Source organism: Enhydra lutris, unplaced genomic scaffold (genome assembly GCF_002288905.1).
Source record: "Enhydra lutris kenyoni isolate GAN:26980312 unplaced genomic scaffold, ASM228890v2 scaffoldscaffold17, whole genome shotgun sequence".
Classification (NCBI taxonomy): Eukaryota; Metazoa; Chordata; class Mammalia; order Carnivora; family Mustelidae; genus Enhydra; species Enhydra lutris.
This window is the reverse complement of record NW_019154101.1, coordinates 5,551,244-5,563,585: the sequence shown is the minus strand read 5'-3', so window position 1 is coordinate 5,563,585 and position 12,342 is coordinate 5,551,244. Positions and strand designations below refer to the sequence as shown.

The window sequence follows — 12,342 nt, the reverse complement described above, 5'->3', positions numbered from 1 at the left end:
CCTGAGATCATGACCTGAGCCGAAGGCAGCGGCTTAACCCACTGAGCCACCCAGGCGCCCCCTCATATTTTATTTTTTAAAAGATTTTATTTATTTGAGAGAGAGAGCATGAGAGGGGAGAAGGTCAGAGGGAGAAGCAGACTCCCCGCTGAGCAGGGAGCCCGATGCGGGACTCGATCCTGGGTCTCCAGGATCATGACCTGAGCAGAAGGCAGTTGCTTAACCAACTAAGCCACCCAGACACCCCTAGACCTATTTTTAAAAACTTTTCTTGATTGAGACCCAGTTGCCAAAAAAACACATTTTGTATCACAAGCCATCACGTGTGTGTATGTACATATTTTAATGAAAACAGTTTTAAGAATGACATTTACCCTTACTATTAGGTACTCTGATATTTTCTATTCCATTTAAAAGTTTTATTGCTAGTTAAGATGGACTGAATTGGTTTCATGACATACTAACAGGTTGTGACCACAGTTCCCAAGCCGCCCGTGGAGGCAGGGGCGTCCACAGGGATGTCACTGGCCAGTGCACACAGACTGAGCTCTGTCTTTGGAGTGACCCCCACCCTTGGTGTGCGGGTTTGGCTCTTCTGCCGGCTTTTCCGTGACCCTGGGAGCCAGGCCAGTGAAGCGGCTCAGAGGCAGCCAGGGATGCTGTAGGGTCTGTAGGGTCTGTCTGTAGCCAGCACCCTACCCCGGGGCTTGCTGATGAGCAGACAGCCCTTCCTGTGCCCCCATCACCAGCGATACGATGCAGGAGAGGCAGCTGCGGTATTGAGGAAAGAGCTAGCCTCTGGCATTGGGTGGGGGAGTACAAAGCCTGGCATGAGACTGTGGGTAAACGGAGGATGGCCCCCACCCTACAGAATGCAAGCAGGAGAGGCAGCCAGCCTCGCTCAGGGCTCGCACACAGTAGGGACTCCACACGTTCCTGTGCCCTTTTCTCTGATTGGGTGCTCTCCTCCTTGCAGCAGCCCATCTGCCACTCCCATTCACTAGTTTGTTTGCCCTTTCCAACTCCAAGAGCGTAGAAGCAGATTGCCCCGGACGCCTGGGGGGCTCAGTCAGCTAAGCGTCTACCCTTGGCTCAGGTCATGATCCCAGGCTCCGGGATAGAGTTCTGCATCGAGCTCCTTGCTCAGGGGGGAGTCTGCATTTCCCTCTGCCCGCCACTCCCCCTGCTTGTGCTCTGTCTCTGACAAATAAAGAAATAAAATCTTAAAAAAAGAAAAGCAGATTAACCATAATCTTTGTAGCTTTTTTCTTTCTTTAAGATTTTCATTTATTTGAGAGAGAGAAAATGAGCAAGGTAGGGGGAGGTACGGGGGAGAGAGAGAGAAGCACGCTCCCCACCGAGCAGGGAGCCTGACTCGGGGCTCGATCCCCGGACCCTGAGATTATGACTGGAGCCAAAGGCAGATGCATAACCAACTGAGCCACCCAGGCGTCCCTATGAGCTACTGTCATTATTGGCCCACACATGGGCTGCTTTTACTTAGTGTTATTTTAAAATTTTTATTTACTTATTTATTTAAAGGATTTTTATTTATTTATTTAACAGAGACACAGTTTAAGAGAGAGAGAGAGAACACAAGCAGGGGGAGTCGGGGAGGGAGAAGCAGGCTTCCCACTAAGCAGGGAGTCCAGTGCGGGTCTCAATCCCAGGACCCGGGGATCATGACCTGAGCCAAAGGCAGACGCTTAACGACTAAGCCACCCAGGCACCCACTTAGTGTTATTTTTTGTGTTTATTGACAATGTGTGTGTGTGTGTGTGTTTGTGTGTGTGTGTGTTTGGTAAGTTTTATTTTGATAATTCAAGCTTCATAGAGTGTAGGAATAGTTCGAGGAACTTGTACAAACCATTTACCCAGATTCTGTCATTTGCATTTCGCCCCATTGACTTTCTCTTTTTCTCTCCATGGGTACATGGATATTAGTTTCATGCATTTTTTTTTTTCCCTGAACCACCTGAGATAAATTGGAGGCAGCCTTTTGACATTTCACAATCAGATATATGTAGAACGATATCACGGGACCTTGATTATTATTTCTGTGCTGACGTCAGTTGCTGGCCACATTCTGATCTTCACCTCTCTATGATGGCATTCCTCAGCGGCTGACTTCTCCCTTATGGGTCCCGTATGGACCTGTATGCCAGGAGAAACACACAGCTGGCCAGTGACTTGTTGAATAATCTTTCCCAGGGACCATTTTTCATTTGTTTGCTTTGGTTTTTTTGTTTGTTTAATTTTATTTATTCATGAGCGAGAGAGAGAAGCAGAAGGAGAAGCAGGCTCCCCACTGAGCAGGGAGCCCAATGTGAGACTTGATCCCAGGACCTCAGGATCATGACCTGAGCTGAAGGCAGACAGTTAACCATGTGAGCCACCCAGGTGCCCCAAGTCTGCGTTGTTTTTATATACAAGGAAATGCTTCAGATCACATGCATCCCCAGTGGTTGCTCCTGAGGTTTGGATATAAGGCGACAGAGGGGCCGTGGATCTTTCAAGCACTCTTCTGGCCTTCTGCTTTTCCCTGTGGGCATGGACCACCTTCTTCCTGGTGGTGGCAACCCTCTGTAGATACAGTTCTCATCTCCCCTCCAGACTACCCTCTTGCCGAGAACCTCGTCCTCCTGTGCCTACTATATTCCACCGGCACCCAGTGGTGTGTGGTACACAGTAGGTGCTCAATATTTGTTCAGTGCATTGATACATACTTTGAAAATGTTACTATAACTGAATTGTAATTCCATTTAATATGTTACATCATACATATGACATCATACACATGGCTCGAGGTTTTTTTTTTTAAAGATTTTATTTATTTATTTGACGGGGAGAGACACAGCGAGAGAGGGAACACAAACAGGAGGAGTGGGAGAGGGAGAAGCAGGCCTCCCACTGAGCGGGGAACCTGATGTGGGGCTGGATCCCAGGACCCGGGGATCATGACCTGAGCCAAAGGCAGACGCTTAACAGCTGAGCCACCCAGGCGCCCCAATGGCTTGATGTTTTAAAAAGGGTATCAGTGAAAAATATCCCCCACTGTCTTACACTTTGGAAAAGAATTTGGCACTATTTTATAGAGCTAGAGATACTCTTAGTCCCTGACACTTGCCTCAGCATCTTAAAAAACTTATGCATGTAGGGGCACCTGGGTGGCTCAGTGGGTTAAAGCCTCTGCCTTCGGCTCAGGTCATGATCCCAGAGTCCTGGGATCGAGCCCCACATCAGGCTCTCTGCTCAGCAGGGATCCTGCTTCCTCCTCTCTCTCTGCCTGCCTCTCTGCCTACTTGTGATCTCTCTCTCTCTGTCAAATAAAATAAAATCTTAAAAAAAAACCAAAACCCTCGTGCACGTGTACCCATCAGAACAGTCATAGCAGCCCTGTTCTTAGAAGAACTGGAAAAAAGAAAACAAACACAAATATCCATTGGTATTGGAATAAATGAGTTGTGGCATATTCCTGCTGAAAAGGGACAGAGTACAGTGGTCCCTGCAAAAAAAAGGCTGAATCTCACAGTGTTGTATGGAAGGGTCAAGGCACAAAAATGTAGGCATTCTGTATGCTTCCAGCTTTGTCCGGTTCCAGAACAGCAATACTAAGTTCTGTTGTTTAGGAATGTATGTGTCAGTGGTAAAACTATAAAGAACGGCCAAGAAACGATTATAGAAGTTGGGATAGCGGTTACCTCTGAGCGGGAGAGTATATGATAAGGAAGGAGCCCTTGTGGCTTCGGGGATTCTGGTGTCATTAGGGTTTGTTTCTATTTGTTTACTTAGTGACAGTTGCCTGGGTGTGAGCATTATAATTATTTCTGGAAGTGTATATATATTTTACGGATTCTTCTATATGCAGTTCAGAATTTAAATAGTAATAAGGGGCACCTGGGTGGCTCAGTCAGTTGAGTGTCTACCTTTGACTCAGGTCATGATCTCAGTCCTAGGATCAAGTCCCACATCGGGCTCCCTGCTCAATGGGGAGCCTGCTTCTCCCTCTCCCTCTGCACCCCCCCAACTTATGTGTTCTCTCTCTTGCTCTATCTCAGATAAATAAATAAAATCTTTATTAAAAAAATTTCTTTTTAAAGATTTTATTTACTTGACAGCAAGAGAGGGAACACAACCAGGGTAAGTGGGAGAGAGAGAGAAGCAAGCTTCCTGCTGAACAGGAAGCCCAACGTGGGCCTTGATCCCAGGACCCTGGGATTATGACCTGAGCGGAAGGCAGACGCTTAGCCAACTGAGCCACCTAGGCATCTCGTTTCCCTACTTTTTTCTACTCCGTAGTCCCCAATTCCTTTCCTTGGAGGCAACCAGTTATACATGTATGTACATTCACACACACACACACACATTTTGTTGTTGTTTCGTTTGTTCTAAACACTGCTAGAGGAAAATTCATGATTTTGAAGTAAAAAGGAACAAACCATAAACATGTAAACTATGATTACTGCCCAGTTCTTTTCCTCCCCTCCCCCCTTTTAAAAAGATTTATTTGGGGTGTCTGGGTGGCTCAGTCTGTTAAGCCTCTGCTTTTGGCTGGGGTCGTGATCCCAGGGTCCTGGGTTTGAGTCTTGCATTGGGCTCCCTGCTCGGCAGGGAGCCTGCCTCTCCCTCTCCTCCCTGCTCATGCTCTCTCTCACAATCTCTCTCTCTCTCTCTCAAATCAATAAAATCTTTTAAAAAATGCCTTAAAAAGATTTATTTATTTCAGAGAAAGAGTGTGTGTGACCATTGAGGAGAGAATTTCAAGCAGATTCCCCACTGAGCTGAGCCCAAAGCAGGGCTCGACATGGGGCTCGATCTCCCAGCCCTGAGATCTTAACCTGAGCTGAAACCAAGAGTCTGTCGCTTGACTGACTGAGCCCCCCAGGCACCACCTGCCCAGTTATTTTTCACCCAACAAGGGGTCACTGTTTGGTCTCCCTGCCCCATGTGCCATTTATCTCATCTAACACCTGCTGTGTGCCAGAGTGGTTCCAAGAGCATAATTTCATTTAGCTCAGTTCTTCTAACAAGCCAGTGAGACAGGTGCTGTTAGTAGCCGCATTTTACAGAGAAGGAAAGCTAGGCTGTTGTATCTTTGCTTTGGGGCTTCCTATGCATCACGCTGATGGCATTGAGACCTCACCAAGGGTTGTGCCAAAGACAGTCATCTTGATCTCTAGTCCTGGGCTGCTCTGACAGGCCCCTTTCTCGCTGCAGGTGGCACTGTGCACCCAGGTGGCCCTGGGCATGGAGCACTTGTCCAACAATCGTTTTGTGCACAAGGACCTGGCCGCTCGGAATTGCCTGGTCAGCGCCCAGAGACAGGTGAAGGTGTCGGCCCTGGGGCTCAGCAAGGACGTGTACAACAGGTAGAAGGGCCCCAGTTGGGTATGGCGAGGGGCAGACGGCGGGTGGGGCTTGGGGGTGTGTGGGAAAGGGCTTAGCATCCACTTGGCCCAACGCTGGAGGGCTTGGGAGGGGACAGAGCCTCCCCATCCTTTCTTCAAAGGTGCTGCAGCCTTTCTAGCCAGTGGACCCTGACGCTTAGACATTATCTCTAGGGGTAAAACGTTAACCTTTTTTAAAATAACTGATCAAACTTTTAAACAGTTCATGTATAATTTAACTATTCATACAGTTCCCTCTGCAACTTCCTGAATTCAGTAATCACTGTATTGAAGCCCAGGGCTTCGAGCTAAGCAGCTGTGGCCAGGGACTGCCCTGGGGTGCCAGGAAACACCACACAGCCTCTTGGGGACCTCCCTGCGGGTCACTCTGGCTCTGTGCCACCACAGCGCATCTGGCTGTTAGCTTGAGTCCTAATTGGTTTATCGCTAGTAAAGCTTTTGAAGTTTTCTCTCCATTTAATGTGTCCTTGTTTGCTTTTTTACATTTTGTTTTAAACAGAAAAATATATATGATTGTTAGCTTTTAAAACTACTAATGTTGAGGCAAATTTTGATTCTTTTGTAAAAATTTTATTTGTTCATTAGAGAGGGAGAGAGAGCACGGGGAGGGAGAGTGGGAGAGGGAGAAGCAGGCTCCCCGCTGAGCAGGGAGCCCGATGTGGGGCTCGATCCTAGGACCCTGAGATCATGACCTGAGCTGAAGGCAAATGCTTAAGCGACTGAGCCACCCAGGCACACCCCCCCCACCTTTTTTTTTAAGCTTTAAATTTTGATTCTTAATGGAAATTTTAGCCACCGTGGACTTGCGCACACTGACCCAGACCCACATGGATGCCTCTAAATTTTCATCCAGCATACCCCAGTGCTCAGCCTAAATGCTACCAATTTCTCTGAATGCCTTGCTGGAGAAAAGCTGGGTTCTAGCCTGGGTTTGAGAGCCAGGTCTGGGATGAGGTTGGGATCCCAGGCCGTGTACCCCATTGTACCCTGTGGTACTCCGTGGGCCATGGAGGCCCCGCCCCATGCCTGTGCATGTTTCTCTCCTATAGCGAGTACTACCACTTCCGCCAGGCCTGGGTGCCACTGCGCTGGATGTCCCCCGAGGCCATCCTGGAGGGTGATTTCTCCACCAAGTCGGATGTTTGGGCCTTTGGCGTGCTGATGTGGGAGGTGTTCACCCACGGAGAGATGCCCCACGGCGGGCAGGTGGACGATGAAGTGCTGGCTGGTAGGCAGTTTGTTTCTGAAGGATGATTCCAGATAATCTCCAGGTGCAGGGTCTGCTCAGGGTCCCGGGGCCCACCAAGCCTGCCTCACTTCCCAGGGCTGGTGTTAGTAGGTGTCCAGATATGGCTACCCCAGCTGAAATACTTATTAAGTAATACTTTGATACCGGTTGGTAAATAGTCCTTGACCCCAGTGCCCAGTCCAGCCACTCTGACGCCTGCCCGTTGACCCCACTTTGGTCCTCATGCATTGGGTGCCTCCTGTGGACCCTGCCCTCACCAGCCAGAGAGAGCTGGGGCCAGGATCACGGGAGCCATCACCTTTGATTACAAGATACTTCCGTATGCCCCTTGCTGGAGTCAGTGCCCATGTACCACTCACTGGCCAGTGCCCCTGACCCCGAGTCGCCCTCGTGTGGCTGCTTGGGGAACTACGGGCTCCACCGGGTGGGACAGGTGTTGAAATGTTTTGAGTAAGACTCCATCCATCTTCCCTGCAGACTTGCAGGCTGGAAAGGCTAGACTCCCACAGCCTGAGGGCTGCCCTTCCAAGCTCTACCGCCTGATGCAACGCTGCTGGGCCCTCAGCCCCAAGGACCGGCCGTCCTTCAGTGAGATCGCCAACACCTTGGGAGACAACCCTGCAGACAGCAAGCCGTGAGGAAGGAGCCCAGGCAGGCTGTGCCTCAGGATGGCATGGGCAGGGGAGGATTTCTTCAGGGGCGCCCACAGCATGATGGGCAAGATCCCTGTCCTCCTTGGCCCCAGGAGCCCTTCCCTGGGACCACAGGCACTATTAAGGTCTGGGCAGGGCCTGGACTTTCCTCCTCTCCCTTATCCTCAGTCCTGGGGCAGGCTGATTCAGACCCAGACTGAGTGACTAGGGCCTTGAGCTGGGCAGCCTTCTCTGCCACCCCTTCCCCCATCAGGGACAGTGTGGGTACCTCAGGTAACCCCAGTTTCTGGCCTGGGTCTCCTCCCATTGACCAGGTCCAGTTCTGCCACTCACCTGCCAAGTTGGCCCAGGGAGGGCTAGGCTGGAGATGAGCCGGGTCTGAGGGCAATTCCTTAATATACTCAAGTTTCTGGATAGTTCTGGTCCCTGGGGCCTACCCTGGGCTTTGCGCCAGGATTACGGAGGATGTGCCAGTGAATCCTCCCCCCCCCCCCCCCGCCCCGTGGACTTGTGCACACTGACCCAGACCCATGCTTCCTCCCCACCCTTCTCCCCTTTCCTCATCCTAAGTGCCTGGCAGATGAAGGAGTTTTCAGGAGCTTTTCACACTATATAACCCGCCCTTTTTGTATGCACCGTGGGCGGCTTTTGTATGTACTTGCAGCGTGGGGTGGGGGGCATGGGAGGGAGGGGTGGGCCCTGGAGGAGGTGGGGAGGGTGGGCCACCCCTGCCTCACACCTTTATTGTTGTTGTTGTTGTTGTTTGTTTGTTCTGTTTTTTTTTTTTTTAAACACTCGCTGCTCTCAATAAAGAAGCCTTTTTTACAGCCTGCTTCTGATGCTCATTCCCTGCCCTTGTCCATGGATGGTGTCCCTTTGTCCCTCACTTATCAGAAGTGTCCATGTGCTGTCATGAAGTCTCACGGGGTTTGGACGGGAATGACGATTAGACACTGGCCTTTCTCTCTGGTTCACGGGGTGTTGAGAATATGGGCCTGGAGGATGCAAGGCCACTTCTTGTCCCTGTGACCCTCTGTTGCTCTCTGACTGCCAACTACTTATTCTTTGCTGGTTGGCTTAATCCTCCCGCTCAGGCGGGGAGGGTAGAAGGTGGGGAGTCTGGGGGCAAGTTAGAGCTGGATTGGAGAAGGAGTTAATGATGGATTCAGGTCTCTGAATCCCTGTACGACTCTTGGAGAGAGAGCGAGCAGGTAGAACAGAGCAGAGGGATAGTGCCTGATGCCTCATGGATGCCCTTGCTGAGGGCACTCAACTGGTTTGATTCCCAACCCTTTGTTAGTTAATTAGTTGGTTAGACTCAGTGCCATCAGTCATACTCCGCCTTATTCCAGTAACTTCAGCCTGGTTCCCCATCCAAGAGAAAGTAGTCCATAACTCAGTCTTAACTCTGAAATTTCTCTGGTTCCTTCTATTCCTCATCACACTTCTCATAAATGAAAATAACATCTAATACGTATTGGATACCTGCTTTCTACCAGTGACTTTGCTAAGCACTTAACATGCGTTATCCCGTTTAATCTCTGCGAATAGTCTAGCGCCAGATACTATTGTTCCCATTTCTCGGATTAGGAAACTGAAACTCAGAGTGGTTGGGTAGTTTCCCCAAGGTCGCACAGCCAGTAAGTGAGCCACTTACTCCTTGATATACAGTGTGTTATAGCCCACAGATGTGTTGGAGTGAAAAAAAAAATTCAAGAACAATTTTTCTAGAACATTGTTTTACAAAGTGTGGGTTGCAGCTGGCATTTAAAAAAGAATGAAACGGGGCACCTGGGTGGTTCAGTCCTTTAAGCGTCTGCCTTCAGTTCAGGTCATGATCCCGGGGTCCTGGGATCGAGTCCCATGTTGGGCTCCTTGCTCAGCAGGGGTCTGCTTCTTCCTCTCTGTGCTCTTTCTCTCTCTCAAGGAAATACATAAATATCTTAAAAAAGAAAATAAAATTTTAAAAAGAATGAAACGATAGAAACTATCAGAGTACATTGGATACCTTAAGGGTAAGTGTTCTTTTACAAAATGTGATATTGAATACGTTTGTGTGTCTTGGATTATGTCAGCTCTTGGGGTGGCGATGCTGTATAATAAGCCCCTAAATTTCAGTTCTTACAACAATTTATTTTTGTCACGCATGAATCTGCAGGTTGGCGAGGTTCAGCTGATCTTGGCCAGATCTGGTGGAGTTGAGCTGGGCTGGTCTCCTCTGCGGGCCCCAGAGCATGCTCTGCTGCAGGGCAGTAATGTAAGGGGTCCTGCCGGATCCCACATGGACATATGTCACCATGAGTCTATTAACGTTTCATCGGCCAAAGCGGGTCACATGTTGAAACCCAACATCAAAACCAGGAGGAGATAATGCAGAGTCACATGGTGAAGATGTTGGATGTGTAATTCCACTCAAAGTGTGAAGAATTGGGGGCAGCAATCTAATTCACCATAAGCCGTGATGTAAAATGAGTTCTTAACTGTGGGTTGTGCTCGGAAGTACTAGGAAGATACTAGTACTCTAGAAAGCCAAGCACTAACCCTTCTCTCGCTCCTGGTCTTCCTTAACGGCTCGGCCACCGCTAACACTGCTCATTGCATCTGCCTTTTCAGACTCTCCTCTCTTGACTTTGGCATTGGTACACCGTCTCCACCTTCTGTCTGCCTGCCCCAGAGCCCGCTGTTCTGGATTCTCTCCTTGGCTTTGCTCTCTCCATGTGCTCACCCTCAGGAATCTTGTCTCATCTCCTGGGGCTTTAATTGGCCCTTCGGTGTGCATAATTCCCAGAGCATTAGCTCAGATTCTAGCTTCACCCTCAAGCTGCAGACACACACTCCCCATTTCCTGCAGATCATTTCCCACTGCCTGCTTCCCGGGGCCCTCACTGAACTCTCTCTCTCACAACCTTGCTTCTCCAGCTAGGGCCTCTTTTTCTGTCAATGGTACTGATTTGGGGGTGATGGTCACCCTTACTCCCATCCATTGTGAGTCCTCCTCTCTGTGCACCCCCTCCCCTGTGCAGCCCGTCATCAGAATCCATTTATTCTACCCCTACCCTATTTCTATCTTTTTTTTTTTTAAGATTTTATTTATTATTTGACAGAGATCACAAGTAGGCAGAGAGGCAGTCAGAGAGTGAGAGGGGAAAGCAGGCTCCCTGCAGAGCAGAGAACCCGATGTGGGGCTCCATCCCAGGACCCTGGGATCATGACCTGAGCTGAAGGCAGAGGCTTCAACCCACTGAGCCACCCAGGCACCCCCTATTTCTATCTTTGCTTAATTTTAAGAGAAAAAAACAAGGGCGCCTGGGTGGCTCAGTGGGTTAACCCTCTGCCTTTGGCTCAGGTCATGATCTCAGGGTCCTGAGCTCGAGCCCCGCATCAGGCTCTCTGCTCAGCAGGGAGCCTGCTTCCCCCTCTCTCTCTGCCTACGTGTGACCCCTCTCTCTCTGTAATATAAATAAATAAAATATTTTTTAAAAAAAGAAAAAAACAACATAAAAAATAATGATCATGGAAGAAGTCAAATGGTACAGACTTGTAGAAAGCAAAACACACACTCCTCTCTCTCCAACTCTACGCTCCAGTGGGAAGCACTAGTAGTGTCTGGAGTGTGGCTTTCCAGACTTTCCCTGGGCACACTGAGTCAACAACCTCTTTTCCTTTCTATTCTCTCTAACGCTACCATTGCCACAAGATCTATTCTCCACAAAGAGTCCTTGTGTAAAGCTTAATTCCAAATGCCAACACTTAGAGTGGTAGTTTTTGGTTTTCTTTTCTTTCTTTTTTTTCTTGTGTGTGTGATAAGTCATTTTTTTTGATAAGTGATAAGTCCTTAATTTTTGTTCTGGTATAACTTGGGTGATAAAAATCAGGAGAAAGAAAGAAAGGTCAAGGTGGGAATGGTGTAGTATCTGGGGCATCTGGCTGGCATTCTGATGCCCCTCTGGAGGTCCTTCATGTCTGGGGTGGACATGAGCTCCCATCTTCCACGGGGGCTACTGTGATACAGGCCTTATCAGAGAAGTACCAAACTCACATTCCAGAGAGGCCAGGCCAGGCACTTATCTGAGCTCAGTGAGCTGTGTGGAGCCTATAGTGAACCTGAGAGCAGAGACGTCTGCTATGGCCCCTGCTCAGTTCAGGTCAAGGCTCTAGTGCTCTTGGGGGTGCCAGACCTGGAGTTAATGTATTGAGAGATTCCAGACTTTTATGTAAAAACCTGATTTCAAAATACTCTATGGCACCAACAAAACATATCTGTGAGCCACTTCTTGATTTTTGCCTTTATTCATATCGACAGTTTTGGCTCCTGAGCCTACAGTAATCCAGTCTGATGTGGCTGTGGTGCCCCGTCCACCCCTCCCCCCACCCCATGGTGACAAAGGATTGTGAAAATGAAGCCATCCCAGCCCGAAGAGCTGGGGCACTAACGCTCGTGGGCAGTGGCCCAGGGATTGGGTGAAATGGGAGAGGTCAATCTATTTGAAGGGAAACTTAAGAACTGTATTCATTCCACACACCATGCCCGGTGAATGTGGCAGACAGTAGCTGTCCTCTGGGGGTACCACTGCTAAGGCTTGTCAACCCTGCATGGGTCTAAATTAGGGGAGGGTCTCAAAAAATTGTCTTTAGAAGTGAAGAAGGAATCAGCCCAGGGCTGTGGTTTTAAGACTGCCCTGCTCAGACAGATCACAGTCTCAAGCACCATTTGTGGCCCCTTCTTGGGGGGCTCTTCTGGAACCTATTTATGTATTTGACCTGTTCTTCCTCTTGAGCTAACACATTCCATATGTTAAACTACCCGTGATGTAAAGTAAATTAGGAAAAGGGGGGAAAAAACCCCACCTCTTTGAAGCTATTGGGAATTGGGGAAGAGTAGGACTGTTAATTCCCATAGTTAAGGGTTTGATGATACTACTAATACACACATTAGTTCTCACAAATCACTTGAACATACCTTGTTTCAGTATTTCTCAAAGTCCTTGGACATGACTTACAGTAGGAAATGCAATTGACATTGTTATCTGTT

General features: G+C 48.9%; 1 protein-coding gene across 3 annotated transcripts in view; it reads left to right on the top strand.

Moving 5' to 3' along the window:
- LOC111147799 (protein tyrosine kinase 7 (inactive)) overlaps positions 1-8,057 on the top strand; it is a 63,382-nt gene extending 55,325 nt beyond the window's left edge. For all 3 annotated transcript variants that reach the window (XM_022504041.1, XM_022504040.1, XM_022504039.1), the window contains 3 exons: positions 5,218-5,369; positions 6,458-6,636; positions 7,135-8,057. In XM_022504041.1, coding sequence (XP_022359749.1) covers positions 5,218-5,369; positions 6,458-6,636; positions 7,135-7,295 — 492 coding nt within the window. In that variant the 3' untranslated portion in view covers positions 7,296-8,057. The remainder of the gene's footprint in view (positions 1-5,217; positions 5,370-6,457; positions 6,637-7,134) is intronic.
- The last annotated feature ends 4,285 nt before the right edge of the window (positions 8,058-12,342 follow it).